Source organism: Amia ocellicauda, chromosome 12 (genome assembly GCF_036373705.1).
Source record: "Amia ocellicauda isolate fAmiCal2 chromosome 12, fAmiCal2.hap1, whole genome shotgun sequence".
NCBI lineage: Eukaryota > Metazoa > Chordata > Actinopteri > Amiiformes > Amiidae > Amia > Amia ocellicauda.
The window spans coordinates 28,971,318-28,988,002 of record NC_089861.1 but is presented as its reverse complement, the minus strand read 5'-3'; the positions used below and the strand labels follow the sequence as shown (position 1 = coordinate 28,988,002).

General features: G+C 40.7%; 1 protein-coding gene across 1 annotated transcript; it reads left to right on the top strand.

The window, feature by feature from the left end:
* The first annotated feature begins 987 nt into the window (after positions 1-987).
* LOC136764866 (uncharacterized) lies at positions 988-9,729 on the top strand. Its single transcript, XM_066719220.1, has 2 exons — positions 988-1,770; positions 8,290-9,729. Exons 1-2 carry the CDS (start codon positions 1,354-1,356, stop codon positions 8,440-8,442), a joined length of 570 nt encoding a protein of 189 aa, XP_066575317.1. The 5' UTR covers positions 988-1,353; the 3' UTR covers positions 8,443-9,729.
* The last annotated feature ends 6,956 nt before the right edge of the window (positions 9,730-16,685 follow it).

Here is a 16,685-nt window from a genome sequence, read left to right as displayed (position 1 = left end):
TCTTCAGTAAATGTGCGCCTGTCGTTACTCTCTCGACCACCGGATGGCGCTCGCAGACCACGCAGAGGTGAATACCACCTGTTAGAGGCGCCACGATTACAACACGACTGATAGAATAGGGCTGTTAAAAATTGGGAAAAAAACAGTATAGGTTGGACATGGTGTTCCTTTCATGTATGAGAAAAGCCCAGACCGTTACACAGCACAGGACCGGGCAGAAATGATCAGTCAGCAGACTAGGATCTCGTCTATACAACTTATTATAATATAATACGTAGGCCTATGTATAATAATAATAATAATAATAATAATAATAATCATGCTTTGGTTATTAATGATATATAATTATATTATTTGTATATTGCGCTGTTATAATACATTCACAGCTTTTGATGTAGGCTAATTTCATATCATTTCAGCAGGTAATTAAATGATGATTTAAAAATAGTAGAAAAATAAAAACAATACACCAAGATGAGCTTGCATGTGTGTTATTGTGTAAACACACCATGTGTATGTAATTTTTAGATTTTTGTTGCCTTTCTGGAGGGGTGCTGTCGTCCAGCAGCAACCGTGACTTTTTCGATTTTGAGCGGACCGCGCAGTGTTGTTGAGGCACCTGAGCTATGTATGATAAGCAGTGAGGGCCGTGAAAGTAATGGGAAAAGGGATTGTTAAAGCAAAGAACCTGGAGCGTTTCGTGGTCACAATGCATAGGTAAAGAGAACCACACTGTGCACCTGAAACGGACCGCACTCCCGAGTATGTTTGGATTGTGAACACTTTCGAACCACTTTGAGTTCACTTAAAACAGCTGAAACGAACCAAACCTGTGAAAACACCCACTATGTCTACAGAGAGACAGAGATCCCCCCCTCCCCCAACATTCAGACTTCCCACCCCCTCCCCTCTTCTGGCCTCTTTACCGTAAAGTCGCCTTTATAAGCTGGGGGAGGAAGGAGAGAGAGAGAGAGAGAGAGAGAGAGAGAGAGAGAGAGAGAGAGAGAGAGAGAGAGAGAGAGAGAGAGAGAGAGACTCAGTCAGAAAGGGAGCGAGGGAGAGAGAGTTCTCTGTAAATATCAGTATTCAGAGAAAACAAAGAGAGAGAGAGAAAGAGAAAAAAGAAGGAGGATCTTTGTAAACGACACCAGGGCAAACTAAAACATTCTAAAGACTAAAGAAAAGAGTGAAAAAGAAACCGAGAGAAGATAGACCAAAAACAGACAGACACAGATCCTGGGACACAGAGGCAGACTGCAGGAGGGAGAGAGAGAGATAGAGAGAGAGAACCCTTTCTTGGCAACTTCTTTTATTTTCTTCTCTTGCGACAATAAGCCCTACTCTCCCCTGAGGATGAGCAAGCCATATCCTTACCCAACGGACCCCAGTGGCAACCCCAGCGCACCCCCTCAAGGATGGAACCCGGAAAACAAGGCCGGGATGGGGTACCCCCCTCCTCCAGCTTACCAGGACAACCCCGCCCAGCCTGGGATGGGATATGCGCAGCCCCCTCAGTATGGAGGGGTACCTTACCCCCAGCCCGGACAGCCGTACGGTCAGCCAGGACAACCAGGACAACCAGGACAGCCATACCCCCCGGGCCAATACACCATGGCCCCCCAGGGAGGGATTGTCACCATGCAACCCACCATTTTTGTCACCCGGACACCACTGCAACACCCACTGCCTGACTACTTGGGGTACTCCATCTTCACCTTGCTGTGCTGTTGTCTGCCCCTGGGGATAGCTGCATTAATCTACTCCATATCGGTGAGTGGAAGGGGAATGTGGGGGGTTGAAAATGCAACACCAAGGCAAGCGCCAATCGCTTCAATTCAGCGCTGCTGGGGAGGTCTGGGCTCCGTGGAGTGATGGCTGTGCATTTATAAACGTTTACCAGTGTGATGACTTAGCGTCTCTCCCCTGTGAATGCCTGCAGTGTTTTTGGTCCCAGCTCCTCACTGCATGTTTATATTCAGCTGTATAATTAGCAAAAACAGCATCTCATGGGTATGGGAGAGGAAGGTGACCATTAATCCAGTTCAGCGCTCAGAGGAATAGGGATGCAAAACTGTGACCATTTTGCCACTTTTGTTCAAGCCAACTACTTCCCCTATAAAGGAATCTTGCGCTGTATCTTTTTGCATGTCGCAGTTTGTTAACATCCTATTGTGTATTATTTGGCCTAATTGCCACATTTGCTGCCTTTGGAGACAGCTGTGAACAAATTATTGTTGTTATTATATATTACATATTTACTGTGCTAAACTGTAATAAGGCAGGGACAGTATGTGGAAGGGATTGGACAGGAGAGAGGGTGTGGGGAGAGATAGGGGGTTGGGGGGGTGGGAGAGGGAATGTGGTTGTGGGGGAGGGGGCCGACATGAGATTGAGGAGAGACAGTGAGAGAGTGGGTTGTAGTTTGGGGGGGTGGGAGCTGGGGTAAAGGAGACGCTGGGGATGAACGAGAGAGTGTTGGTTGGGTGCCAAAGAGTAAGACGGTGAGAAGTAGAGAGACAGAAAGAAAGAGAGAGGAGGGGGTGGAGAAGGGGATTTAGGAGAAGAGAGAAATGGGAGAAAGAGAGAATGAGAGCAGAGGAGGGGGAGGAGGGTGGGGACAGGAATCTAGGAGAGAAGAGGAAAAGGACTGAGAGATAAGGGGAAGAGAGACAGGAGAGGAGCATATCTGTTATATTTGGGGGAAGTACAGTGTTTCCAAATGTTGTGCATTTTCCTGGCAGGCAACCACAAAACCCTATACTAGCTCAGCCCTTCATGTGTCAAAATTATTTTAGTTTTTCTTCCCCCAAACCCAAGCATCATATATACTTTTGTGCTTGTATGTATATTTAAAACAGAGCCTCGAGATTATTTGTTTGTTCCATTTCTAAACTGTCGTTTTAAAATGTGCGCTGGATAAACTGCTGTCGCTCGTAAGCAACGCCTTTCCACTTTCCCCAGCATCAAAAACACCAGAGAGAAAATTGTATACCCCCAATCATTATTTTAGTCAAGAGATGATAACAACAGCAGCAGCGGCGGGATAGGCAGAAAGTAATATTCAACTCAATTACTGTTATTACTGTTATTATTGTCCCTGTGGTTGATTTTGTTTTTATTGAGATAAAATCAAAGGTGGCAGCACCTTGACATGGTTTAGACTGTAAAAAAACAAGAAAACAATTAAACATAGGAGAGAGAGCTATGTAGTACCCGTATTATTATCATCATTATTTTTCCAGGAACATTTTCGTATGTCCGGCCCCTGTCGTATCAGGTGTCGTGTTTGCACAGAGAGGAGGCAGGGAGGGGCGAGGATAACCCAAGTGATCGGCCTTTACTGACTGCAGCCAAGTTGGCTCCGATTTAATACGCTGCTTACATTTTAAATTGGCCATTTCTTCAATTTTAACTAGTGGGTTAAAAAGGTTTGAACAGTTAGGGAGAGGTGGCAGGTTACCACGAATATTGTTTATACCATTACTAAAATACACTATGTGTGCAAAGTGTTTCTGCTCTGCGGTATTTACACGAATTTGGGATAATTATAATGGATCTTTCATCACAGTCATCGCAGACACCGCAATTCAATGTAAGTCCGATATAGGGACACCATCAATGAAACATTGGCACTCCAATCATTATTTGTATAACATTTCCAGGGCGACGTGCTATTGTTACTATATATCACGTTATTTGTACATATGTACATACATACAACTAAACATTCATACAGTTTTGTTTTTATTGGAGCAATCTAGGTACTACCTTGCTGAAATGTACAACAGCAGAGCCCGAACCACTACTCCAAACTGCTGCCAATTATGGAAAAATATTGTAATCACTGTTGCTAACTGCAAATTCAGGTTATATTAAAGTGAAGCGTTTTCTTATCTTACAATTAGCATAACTGAAACTGCGGCTTTAAACAATAGCGGGATCTGTAATTACAGGAACAGGACAGTTTAACAAACAGTAGCTTATTTATTAAACATGAACACATAGCCCAGATAACATTGTTTCAAATTAACTGTACATATTATTATTATTATTAGTAGTAGTAGTAGTAGTAGTAGTAGTAGTAGTAGTAACTCTACATTCCTTTCGTGACACGTAATGCAAAACTAATCATGCAACTTGTACGGCAGACTTTGAGATAGCACCTGTGCCTGCACCTTTAACAAGTAGAGGTGTTGTGGGTTTGCAAGCAGGGGTGTGGGTTGGCTGGAGGCAGTACGCTCTGGTTATAGTTAACATGAAGACAGATGTAGGCCAAGACCACATGGAAGCTTTCCATGCAATGTTTCAACACCACTTGTGATCCGCTTGTGCGTCACACTGGTTTTGACCACAGTAACACCAAAAAAACCTGCTGATTTTCATAGCGTATACAATTGCATTATGAACTCCTACACACAAGGCTGCTCAAAAGGGAACATTCTTGGGGGTGTGTGGACTTGGCCTTCTTCCCTGGTTCCGGCCCACTGTTTGTTTCTTGTTCAGATAATACATAACACAACTGAGTGTCTGAGAATATGGAGTAAGGGTACGGGGAAAGTACCTCAGTATCATCCATAGGCCTGGAGGTTCATAAGGGGACCCCATGTGCTTGATTGGGAGGGACCCATGTGTAATATTCGTTATTCTGGGTATCAGGGTTCATTCAGAAAACATTTTACACAACATATCAAATCATGTAAAAAATCCCAACTCTTTAATTTTGGCACAATGATTGGGTGTGTGATACACCCCCCTCCCCCCATAGCCTTTCTCCACATCCCCCCTGTCACTTTTAGTTCTGCCATTCTCAATGCACGGCAGCTCATTGTTATTTGGTTGGTGGTTTCCAATGTTGGCAAGAAAAGCAGCCAATTCACACATAGCCCTCTCCCCCTCTCGCTACCTCACTCTCACTCTGCCTTTCTCTCTATCTGTCTCTCTGTGTGTGTGTTTGTTCAAGGCATTGAGTGTAAACAAGGCAGTTGGGCTGACATTGGCTCGCCCGCTCTCTCTCTCTCTCTCTCTCTCGCTTACAAACAAAAAGGCCATTTTACTGGAAGGGCAATAGGAATGTTTTTTGTGGTTTTTGATAGTCATCCCCGCCTCCGTCCGTCACCCCAATCATAATAATAAACGTTAGCAATTAAACTTCACATTAACTCAAAGGGATCCATAGCGGATTGAGTGACTATTCATGCTACACAGTGCAGTGTAGTAAAGTGCAGTGCAGCGTAGAAACTCTCCGTTACAAAGATTCAGTCACAGTTAACCAGGAACTTTTGTAATACAGGTCACATGAAGCACATGTCAGCAGTATCTGGCACTTGCTTCACAAGCAGCTCATACACCCACTACTGCCAGAGAGTCCAACTCCAGTTCACACTCCCTGTGTGATATACAGGCTGACAAATTGTGGGGACAGATAGATGTTCCAACGGCATCAGGTTCCCACCACGTCTAGTGTGGTGCAAAGTAGGACATGCTGAAGGCATTATTTAGGACACTAATAAGGTAGTTATTGGAGGCCCTGAGAGGTAAAACCATGTTGACTCGAACAAAACACAAAAAAAAGGGAATGAAATGATGTAATTACTTATCTGTTCTTCACCCTTGCCATAGTTTCTTCCAATTAAACAAAAGCTGGCAGGAAACGATGTAGCATTGCATCATGAAATGTGGTATTTAGGGGCTTAACTGAAAGTTTTGAATGTCCAAACAGATCCTACACAACTGTGCTAATGAATAAATGAATACATAAACAATCAAACATAATAAACTCCCACCACACGTACACATAGTAATATAATGCCTAAACCCAATTTGCCTTTTGGAAACATTTTGTTTTCATATATTCTTTCTTTCCTCCCATTAATTGTTCCCTATCAGTTCCCATGCTTCCTTTTACCGCACCTCTTCACTATATTAGGCCTGTAGGATTATATCGTGTAGCGCATAAACCACAAACCTTCAATTCAATAAGGAAAAATCTATCTCTTTGCCACCCACCCACCACACATACATTTTTGTCACTGATAACTATGACAATACATTCGTAATAAAGGCTATAATGATTAGCCTATGCAAAATAAACAAATTTGTAACTAACCTAAGCATGCTATAAATGAGAATGACTCTCACTTAGATATTGAGTTTCCCATAATCCATTACCAAATAGATCTGTCCAGCAAGGGTGGCTTTACTGACATGACGAGAGATTTGTGTCAGTGGTGGAGAAAGTAAGAATGGTAGTTTTGTGCATAAATCTACTGATTAACTTTACCTTTTTATTAGTGCATGTCGTGTTAACATCGTGATGTTCATACAAGTATTCAACCTTGATAGGCAGTGATTAATTACAACAACGTAGCTTGTAGAAAAAAAGGTTCAAACAAACATCTGACATGTATCGACAGAATTTAAAGCATATTGGGAAAGTATTATTACATTTAAATGTACATGTTCTGTACACTTTAATAATCATTTACCACAAACAGGTACAGTAGTGGTCAGAAAAATAAACAACAAAAATGCAGAACACGTCAAGAAGCTACTTAGGAGCAGCAACCTAGGGAGAGAAGCAATCAAAATACGCCAACATAAACCCAGGCAGATTCAAAGTGTGAAAAGAACAATGTGGAATGTGAAAATAATGATAGATTAAGACAGAAAAAGATACACTTTAGAGACATTAAGGATTACAATTGCAATATAGAAACAGCTTAAAGGCATTCTGTTATTTTACAAAGTAACCCTAAAAACAATTTAGGCAGTTTGTAATAAGCCTTGGTTATCTTGATACAAATGCACTTATCGCCTGGTCAGGTTTTTATGTTTTACTGGTTTAATCCTGCTCATCCACCTTTTCTGGTTTAAGAAGACTTAAAACTTGCCTCCGAAGTACAATTCATATGAAACGAAACCATTTCCTTAGTTTACATTTACATAAAGCAAGGTTTGATGACTTTGAAGCCACTGTGCCAGAATGCTCTGTCTGCAGGGCTCATGTTACACATGAATATTTCCTCTTTTTTACCATTCGTAATTTAAAGTGACTACATGAAGACTCCATGTATGTCTTGTGTTGCATTAACACATTTAGTGATTAGTCGATTTTACGACGAGTTTAGTCAATTTGAGCCTCTGGTGATTGAATCACTGCTGTCCTATATATCATATATGCATAAACATTGAATTGATAGCAATGTGCATCATAAGGCTAGTAACAACCCCAGCAAATAGTTTAGAATTGCAGGAAATTGGCATCAAAATTGCTCTCTTTATCCTGGGGGAGGAATCCAACACTGTCTGCTCTAGTTTGTGCTTTGTGCGTTGTGACTGTATTAGCTGGTGTGAAGTTAAGATGGTGACGGGGTGTTCAGTACATTATAATATGAAACCCGAAACACATGTGTTTGTGTTATTGGATAGGATCTTGACACGATAGACACTGAGCGAGTAGGAAGGGAGGGGGAGGGAGAGCGAGAGAGTGTGTAAGAACTGGTCCCATGGGATAGGCTAGGGGGGAGAGCTTGGAAATTTGATATCCGTTCATCATGGGTAGGGAGAGAGAGACGGGGAGAAAGAGGGGCCCTGTTCACCTATCTGGATAAAGCAGATAGACAAAGAGCGAGGGCAGAGCATGGTGTCCTGCCAGTAACAGCGGCGCTCTGGGACAATAACGGTTTACCACATGGTCGGATTTTTTTTTTTTTTAATTACCAGTTTTTGGAATTGTTGACGTCCCTTCAAGTATCTTTCACACACGGGGTTGCTAGGAGACTCACCCCCTGCACACGCACACACGCGAAAGCCTCCCTCTTTATTTTATTTCAGGTACCCTTTATTTTTCCAGGGATAGGCTATTAGCCTAAGGTGCAGCGACAACCCCACTTTCATTTGGTTTGTTTCTTTTGGCTGCACGCTCAGTGAACGCATGTCACAAAGCGTATGCTCGCCACAACCAATACACTACCAGTTAAGGACACCAACAGTGCTGACCAGATTGAGAAGTGTAATAGGTTAGCTTCTCGTTCCCACTCCTACTCCCTCCCCCAGCTTGGTTCCTCTAGACACTTTAGACCACTTTCAACCCTTCATTCAGAGCGAATCCCAGAGATAGCCATTCCGGGGTGACCCCAGAGCAGGCAGCCAATTATGGTATCCACTGTCCCTAGTAAATGGTTTAGCCACCCACAACTTTGACCACTCATTCCACTCTGTCCAATCTCATCTCCTCTTTCTTACAATTATCTTTAATTGAATCTCTCTCTCTCTCTTTGTCTCTTCTAGACCCGTGATGCCAACAATCAAGGGAACCAGGAGGCGGCCCAGAAGAGCTCTCGCTTGGCCCGCAACCTCAACCACGCGGCCCTGGGCATCGGGATCGCTGTGCTCGTGCTGTGGATAGTCTACGTATCTGTGGTCCTCAGCTCCTATGATTGAGCTGCCTCTCGCTCTGCCACCCATGCTCGCTTAACTGCCTTAATGGCTTCTAACATGAAACACCCCCACTCCCATCCTATTCCAAGGTCTCTGTGTGCTTTTTTCCCCCCACTGCCAATTAATCTGGCTGAGCAATGCCATTAATTGCCTGGGGTGGAAAGGTCAGAGGGTGTCACTGATCCATTCTTAGAGAAAGATAACTATATATATATATATATATATATATATATATTATATATATATAGTGCTGTAGTACTGTTCTAACACACACACCCCTCCTCCTCCTCCCCCTCTCTCCCTATATATCTCCTCTTGTTTGTCAAATGGTGTGCTTGCCACAAGTGATCCTTATTGCAAGAGATTGTTGTTTAATCATTAATATTCTTCATGTTTGTATAATTATTGGAATCTCCAAAGTAATTATGTTTAGATACAGATCTGTTCTTTTCTCTTAATTATTACTTTATTTTTTAAATGTGTCTATTCCAGATGACACAAAACACTGATTTTGCTTCTCGCAACAGCAGGTAGAGAATACAAGTGAAAAAACAATGCAGAGATCCCCACAGCACAGTCCATTACAAAACAGAGCGATATTCCACAGTCCTATTAATAGAACTGCAAAGCAACACAAGTGTTAAATACAGTGCAAATACTAGAGTACAATACAACACAACTCCATGCAAAGCTGCACAATACAATGCAATTGGACACAGTACAATTTAACACATCACAACACAATTAAACAGTGTTGGAAGCATGCAGCATGTAGTAACAGTACAAGCAAGTTGAAGTCATTCAAGCAGGGCAGAATACAGACCCCAATGGATCAAACCTGCCTGTCCTGACCAGCCACCAGAGCACATCTAGACCCCTTAGTATAATGGCATCTAGCAGCTTTAGAAGCCAAGCAATGTGGAAAACAGATAAAAAGACCCAAGTGAAGAGTAGAGATGTCTTGACCAATTCTTTCTGCCAGGCTGACTGTTGGGAAACCTTCTCCTTTGTCTTCTGTGCTCCTACACCACAGTGCAGAGATCTCACCGCATCAGTGAAAGGCCCAGGCCTCTTAGCGAGGCTCGAGATCACTGCACTACCCTCTGCTCACTACACTATAATCTGTATATGGTAAATATACAAATATTGCCTGCCTTTCTTTCTGTGAACTCCAGCTTTACTAATGTCAACTACAAGCAAAAAAAAATATGTACAAATAGAAGTACATCCATGCATTACTGGAAATACCAAATGTTGCGATTTTACAAATAAATATATTAGGAGAAAATGTGTCAGAGTTTGTGTGTTTATTTTAAATTGTCTTCACTGGTATTAGGTATTAGGATGTATCTATCGGACAACTTTATTATTCATAGCAGATTTATCTTTTATTTCAGTCGTCAACATACGATGTTCTTTATTTATACATAATACAAGGCAAACAACATAATGTGTCAAATTAGACGTTCAATCTATTGTTTTTTTACAAGCTGTTCTGCTGTTTCGCACTGGTGACGCCATTTTTAATGACTTTCAAAAATAATTCATTTTATTTATTTATTAATATGACCATTTTATTATTTATTTTTTTCCTGGACCAAGATTGGAATTGATTTTATCGATGCGGATTAATGACAGATGAATTATAGATTTGATTACAATTTGTTTACGGATAAAGCAATAAAGGAACAAATAATATATTCAACCAAGTAAGGAACCAGACTATTCATCTGGGAATTAATTTATATTTTATTCCAGCAATGAGGAATGACTCGACAAGTTAAGACAAGGGGTTGTAGCATTTTGTCATCCACTTGGTCGCTGTGGTCCATGGAGTGGTCCAGATCATGTAGCACAAACTGGGATGTTTTTTTGCTTTCTTGGACACACCGTCTAAAACCCGTTTACTGTCAAATATGTTGTCAACTCCAAAATATAATCATAATAATCATAAACATATAATATTACTATTATAATTATTATTAGCCCTACTGTTATAATAATAATAATAATAATAATAATAATAATAATAATAATAATAATAATAAGTGTTTACTGTCATTATTCCATACAATAACGGGGAAGGGATTAAGTATGTAGTCTATATAGTTATGTCTTATTAAATAAATAAATAAATAAACAAACAAACAAACACAAAAAAACAAAATCAAAAAGTATTAAAGTGTTCATATATAGTTTCCGATCAGGACCACAACGACCGAGTAGTCTGAGTGCTCTGGACCAGTGTTGATTTCGTCAAATAAAACTATGACTGAAAATATTCGTCAACGACCTATTTTCAGTGACGATAACTATGACGATAACAAACGAAATACTGGTAAGAAAAAGATAACAAAAAAAATGACATCTAATTTTAGTTGACTAAAATGTGACGAAACGAAAATTAAACGCAAGACTAATGGACAAAAATTACAGTAATTTGCGAGGCGGCCGGCCAGGGAGCTGTTTGATGTCATAATCATAACCATGCATGCCTTCACTCGGTCTGCGCTGCTCCACCAATGGGATCGGTGGGATTCTGCATATCTGCGCAGATCCGCGGAAATCTGCCCAACAGAATGCGACCCGATTGTACCCAAGCGTATGTTTCGCTAAACATTGAACACGCTTGATGTGGTTTAATGTATTGGGATCAATGTAAAGTTGATGCAGATTGTGTGAAGTGAAACTCCTGTTCTTTTGTATATAGGACTGGTAAGTGCGGGTCTTGTAATTAGTGAAGTTAGGATCTAATTGGTAAACTTATATGTACAGTAAGCCAAGTTAAGCGCTTGGCTAAGTAGGGCTTAACGATATGCTTATGCTATTAATATCACTTTAAACATGCAATCTTTTGTGTATCAGCTGGGGAAGTCTTTGAAAATGAAATGTTAATGCAAAAGCCATTTGAAATGTTAATATTGTCCGCGAATGTGCGTATTGGAATATAAAAATACAAATGGCATGATTATATTTGCATTTTGACCTAAATAACGCGTTCATAAATGGAAAATGAAAATGTAATTGTGGGATTACATTTGCATTTGAATAAAGTCCACTATATGCTTTCATACTGTTCTTGTAACTCTAACTATATTTCAAGAGAGACTTCTAACTTAAAAAAACAAACAAAAAATGAATTACAGAAATTGGTGACCATGAAGTTTACAATAGCTGTTTGTGTCTTGATTTCAAATACATTTCAAATTAAGTCAATCAATATGTTTATGTTTTACATCCATCCAATAATTGATGTAAACATCTGACATCAGCCGTAATGCATGGTGATAATGAAAAATAAATAAATACATGGACTAAAATGACAGGAGTTGTCTAATATTAACTAAAATTAATTAAAGATGAAATGACTAAAATATGACCAAAACTAATAAGAATTTTAGTCAAAATAGTAAGACTAAAACTAAATCTAAAATAGCTGCCAAAATTAACACTGCTCTGGACCACCGCACACTGTGAATGTGCCTGTCATTTTTTTTTCATTTTCTTGACACAACTCCTAAAAACTATCCAAACTATACTCATAATAATAATAGACATATTCATATGCTATGTGTGCTTTTGTGTAAATGGGATAATTATGTATAATGAACACATTACAAGTGACATAACCCCTCAGTAATCAGTAGTGCTTAGTGTTAAGCCTTCCATGTACGAAGACTGTTGCGTAGCGGGCTCTGAATATACTGACCACGTGTTTTTTTTATTGTTATTACACTGATAATAATGTTTTTACTGTTTTTATTAGTCCGTGCAACAGACCAGTGGGATTATGTCAGAGTATAGTTATGCCTGCTGAAAAATATATTTGTTATGCCTTCATCTGCGTACAATTTCCGAGGTCTGCACAGTGGTCCATACTTTGCAGCCTGGTCTGGACCAACTTTGAATGCGAGTGGCATGGGTTTTTCATTTAGTTTTTTGGACACCCCTCCTAAAACATGTTTTCCAAACCAGTTACTATAATTATGATCATCTTCATATTGTATGCTAAGGGATTTAGTTAAGTCTAATAACCACTGTGTAGCTTACACTTCTATAATTAATGTACCTGTTGTTTCAAGGATTTGCATAGTGTTCTACAAATAGGAATATTCACAGTATGAAATTTGCATTGGTCAGGACCAACTCAGGGTGATCTCTGGACTGGTCCCTCTTGACATCCATGCATCTATTTGTGTCTGTATTGATGTATTTTGTATTTTTTGTTCAAATGTTTTGTATACCGTGATTAACATAACATGACTAGCTGCAGTATCAAAATTGAGTTTAGTTTTTCTAGTGGTCCTGATGTTGGTACATGTAAGCAGTGGTACTACTGGAACTGATATTTTTGCCTCAGGGTCCACCTTAGTCATGTGTAGATGTCCTCCAGTTTTTCCATTTCCCAAATGACTCCACTGTACATGCACCCAGCAGTCTGCAGGATACACGTGTTGTCTCCTTCCAGGGTTCTGTCAGACAGATGTGATGGTGGCGGCCGTCTCCAGGTAGCATCACCTAGGGGTGAATTACTGAGGCAGGGTTTAAAGCAATTTACATGGAGGACTTCAGTCAGTCCCACCCCATCTATTACCCGATAGAGCACGCCAGACAGACGTTGCTGAAACAGAAAGGGTCCAAGATAATGGCACTGGAATTTAGGGCACCTGCCACATCTTCTAGCGGTGTCCCAAACCCATACCTGTTCCCCTAAATCATAATATTGTGAAATAGCCCTCAAATCATAAACAAAACTTTGGTCTTGCTGAAGCCTTTGCTTGATGACCCTGTACAGCTTTGTTAATGGTTTGCAATGTATCAGTCAATTTTTGCAGTATAGTCATCAACAGAATCAGCAACCTCTGTAGACCTTAAACAAAGCATCTGTGGGCATCACAATCTCTCAACCAAAAAGGTCCCTAAATGGTGTAAATGTGGTACTGGCTTGGACACTACTTCTGTATGCAAACATTACATAAGGAAGCAAAGAATCCCAGTTAGATTCATTATCGTTCACAAACACAGATACCATTGTGTCCAGCATGCGATTAAATGTCTCTACAAGACTATCGGACTATGGATGATAGGGTGTAGTCCAGGTCTTATAGATGTTAAGCAGAGTACACATATTCTTAAACAGGGCAGAATCAAAATTCCTACCTTGATCTGTATGAATAATCCTTGGAGTACTATAACAAAGGATGAATTGTTCTACTAGCACCTTAGCTACTGTACCTGCTTACTGGTCAGGGAGAGGGAAAGCTCCTGCCCATTTTGAAAATTGATCCATGATAACCAAAATATATTTATTACCAGAGGGAGTTAGAGGGAGGGGTCCCACTAGGTCTAGGGCTACGTGTTCTAGGGGCATGCCTGTTTGAACTACACACATAGGTGCTTGAGGGTTCGGGCCTACAGATTTAAATACTGCACATTGTTCACAGGTACAAACCTATTCCTCAACTACCTGCCACCATCCAGGCCAATAAAACCTGGTCCTAATCTTATCCTGCAATTTGGCAATACCCAAATGCCCACCCATACTATCATTATGCAAACCTATCAATACTCTTTCAGAAGTAGGATCTGTCAAGTCGACCTTGCAGCAAATGCAACTGATCCCAACCATTCCAATAGGGCCTCAAGGTCCAATCTTCCTTCAGCCTTGTAGGAGTGACCTGTGGGTTACTTTGTTCCATTGCCGAAGTAAAAATGCATGTTGTGCCCGCTCCAGATCGCTCTCCACCTCTTCCTCCAACTCCTGCACCTCAGCTACCGGTCAAGGCGTCAACGTGAAAGAGCGTCCACATTCTGGTGGATACGTCCAGCTCGGTGGACAATTGGATATTGGAACTGAGACAACTATTCCAGCCATCTTGCAATTTGTCCTTCTTGTTGTTTAAACTAGTGGAGCCACCAAAGTGACCTATGGTCAGTCCCCAAAGTAAACAATTTCCCCAGCAAATAGTGTTTAAAGTGTTTAGTAAAAGCTACTACTGATAATAATTCCTTCTTTGTTGTGGCATAGTTGCGCTCTTGGCAAGTCAGAGCATTACTCACATAGGCAACCACCTTTTCTTGGCTCTCAACAACTTGAGATAGAACAGCCCCGATGCCCAAATCACTTGCATCCAACAAGAATTCTCTGGTGGTATCTTGAAACGACAGGATTGGAGTAGTGGTTAAACATCTCTTTAGTTCAAAGGCCTGTTGGGACAAAGCAGTGTCCCATTGAAACTTACTGCCTTTTTCTGTCAATTTATGCAAAGGCTGAGCATGTTCTGCAAAGTCCGATACAAAATTTCTATAATACGAAGCCAATCCAAGGAAACTCCTTACTTCCATTACATTCCTGGGTATTGGCCAGGATTTCACAGCATCAGTTTTGTCAGGGTCTGTGGCTATTCCTTCCATTGATATTACATGGCCTAAGTATTGGACGTCTGGTGCAAAAGACAGCATTTGCTTTGTTTTACCTTTAAATTGGCCTCCCGAAGTTTCCCCAGAACATTTTGAATATTGTGCATATGCTCTTGAAAATTCCTTCCAAAAACTATAATATCTAAATAATCTAAACAAATTGTCCATTGCAATTCAGAGAGCACAAGTTCCATTCATCTTTGAAAAGTCCGTGGAGCATTGCATAAGCCGAATGGAAGGACATCGAATTCAAAAAGACCATACTTAGTGTTAAAAGCAGTCTTTCCTCTACTATCAGGGTCAACCTCGACCTGACAGTAACCACTGGCTATATCCAGGGTGAAGTACCATTTTGCTGAGGCCAAGTCATCCAAGGGATCATTAATCCTTGGCAATAGGTACAAATCTTTCAAAGTGAGTTAATCGAGATGTCTATAGTCAATGCAAAAACATACCTCAATTTGGTCCTTGTTTAATTGGTTGAGCACATCCCATATCAATATGATGAAACGTTAAATGTGTTCTCCCCCAGATCACCCCCACTGAACTAAAAATGAAAAAATTGACAAAGCATCTCCCTTAATGCATTCAATTCGGCCTCAGACAGTTCCCTAGTGTGCAGCCCTAAAACTCTTAACAATGCATTTACTTCCTGTTCATTAGGTCTATAAACAGAATTATTGACACACCCATCAGCCAGCTGTTGTACCACCATTGTATCAATTGAAAATGGCCCTATTATTAGGTTCTATGGTCAAATTAGCAATTCTTACAATCATGTTCCCTCGTTGAACTTGTCCCAATACACGTGCCACTAAAATATCTTGATGTTCCAATGCACTAGGCAATGGTTCCAACAAACCCATTAGGTTTTGTCCGGAAAGCCCCTGTACACACCCTTCTATTAACATTTACATACAAGCTGTAATAGTACAGTCACAACTTAAAACCCTCACTAAAAGTATTTCACACTTCTCCTTTCGTAAATCTATCTTAGCTTGGTATTGAGTCAGGAAATCTGTATCCAATAAAGCAGCTTGACGGGCATCCTCAGCAACTGCCCTTCAAAAGTACAGGTCAACTCACATACACCTCTTATTTCTACATACCCTCCATTATCTGTTCTTACTTTACGGCCTCTTATGGCTCCAACAAAATTTGGTTATCACTGGTAAGCTCATTCCAATACACAGAACTTAAAGACACTTGAGCACCTGTATCTAATAAAAACTGATAGGGCTTTCCCATTATCTCCCCCTTTAGAAACACTCCTGCTCCCAAGTTGGCAGAATACAGTTCGTCATCAGGTCACTTTAAACAATCAGAGTGGACGGGTGAGCAACCTATTTCCCCCATCTTCTCTGGTTTCCTGACTGATAGGGGCAATCTCAACTTATGTGTCAGTCGCACCCACACTGCCAACACACCCTAGTTTGGTCTAGTTCCCTATATCTGATAGGAGGGGCTTCTCTTGGCCTACGCCAAGACAGGTTACCCTGTTCAGCCAACACTTGGGGAGGGGGTGTTATTTGTTGCACTTTCTTTATTAAATTTTCAGCTGTTCCATGACTTGTTGCCAGGCCTTTGATGCATCTTGATTAGCTTCAGCAGTCCTAACTTGAACTTCCATAGCTTGTACACTTGGGCAAATTAATAGCCTCTTCTAAAGTTGTATGGCGAGCACTATGCAACTGTATCCTTAAATGTCCCTGACCTACATGAGTAATGAAATGATCTCTGTACAAAGTATCTTGTATTTCTGAAGTTATATTAGGGTATGCTTTAACTACTAAACGCCTTACTGCATCACCAAAATCTCCAATTAT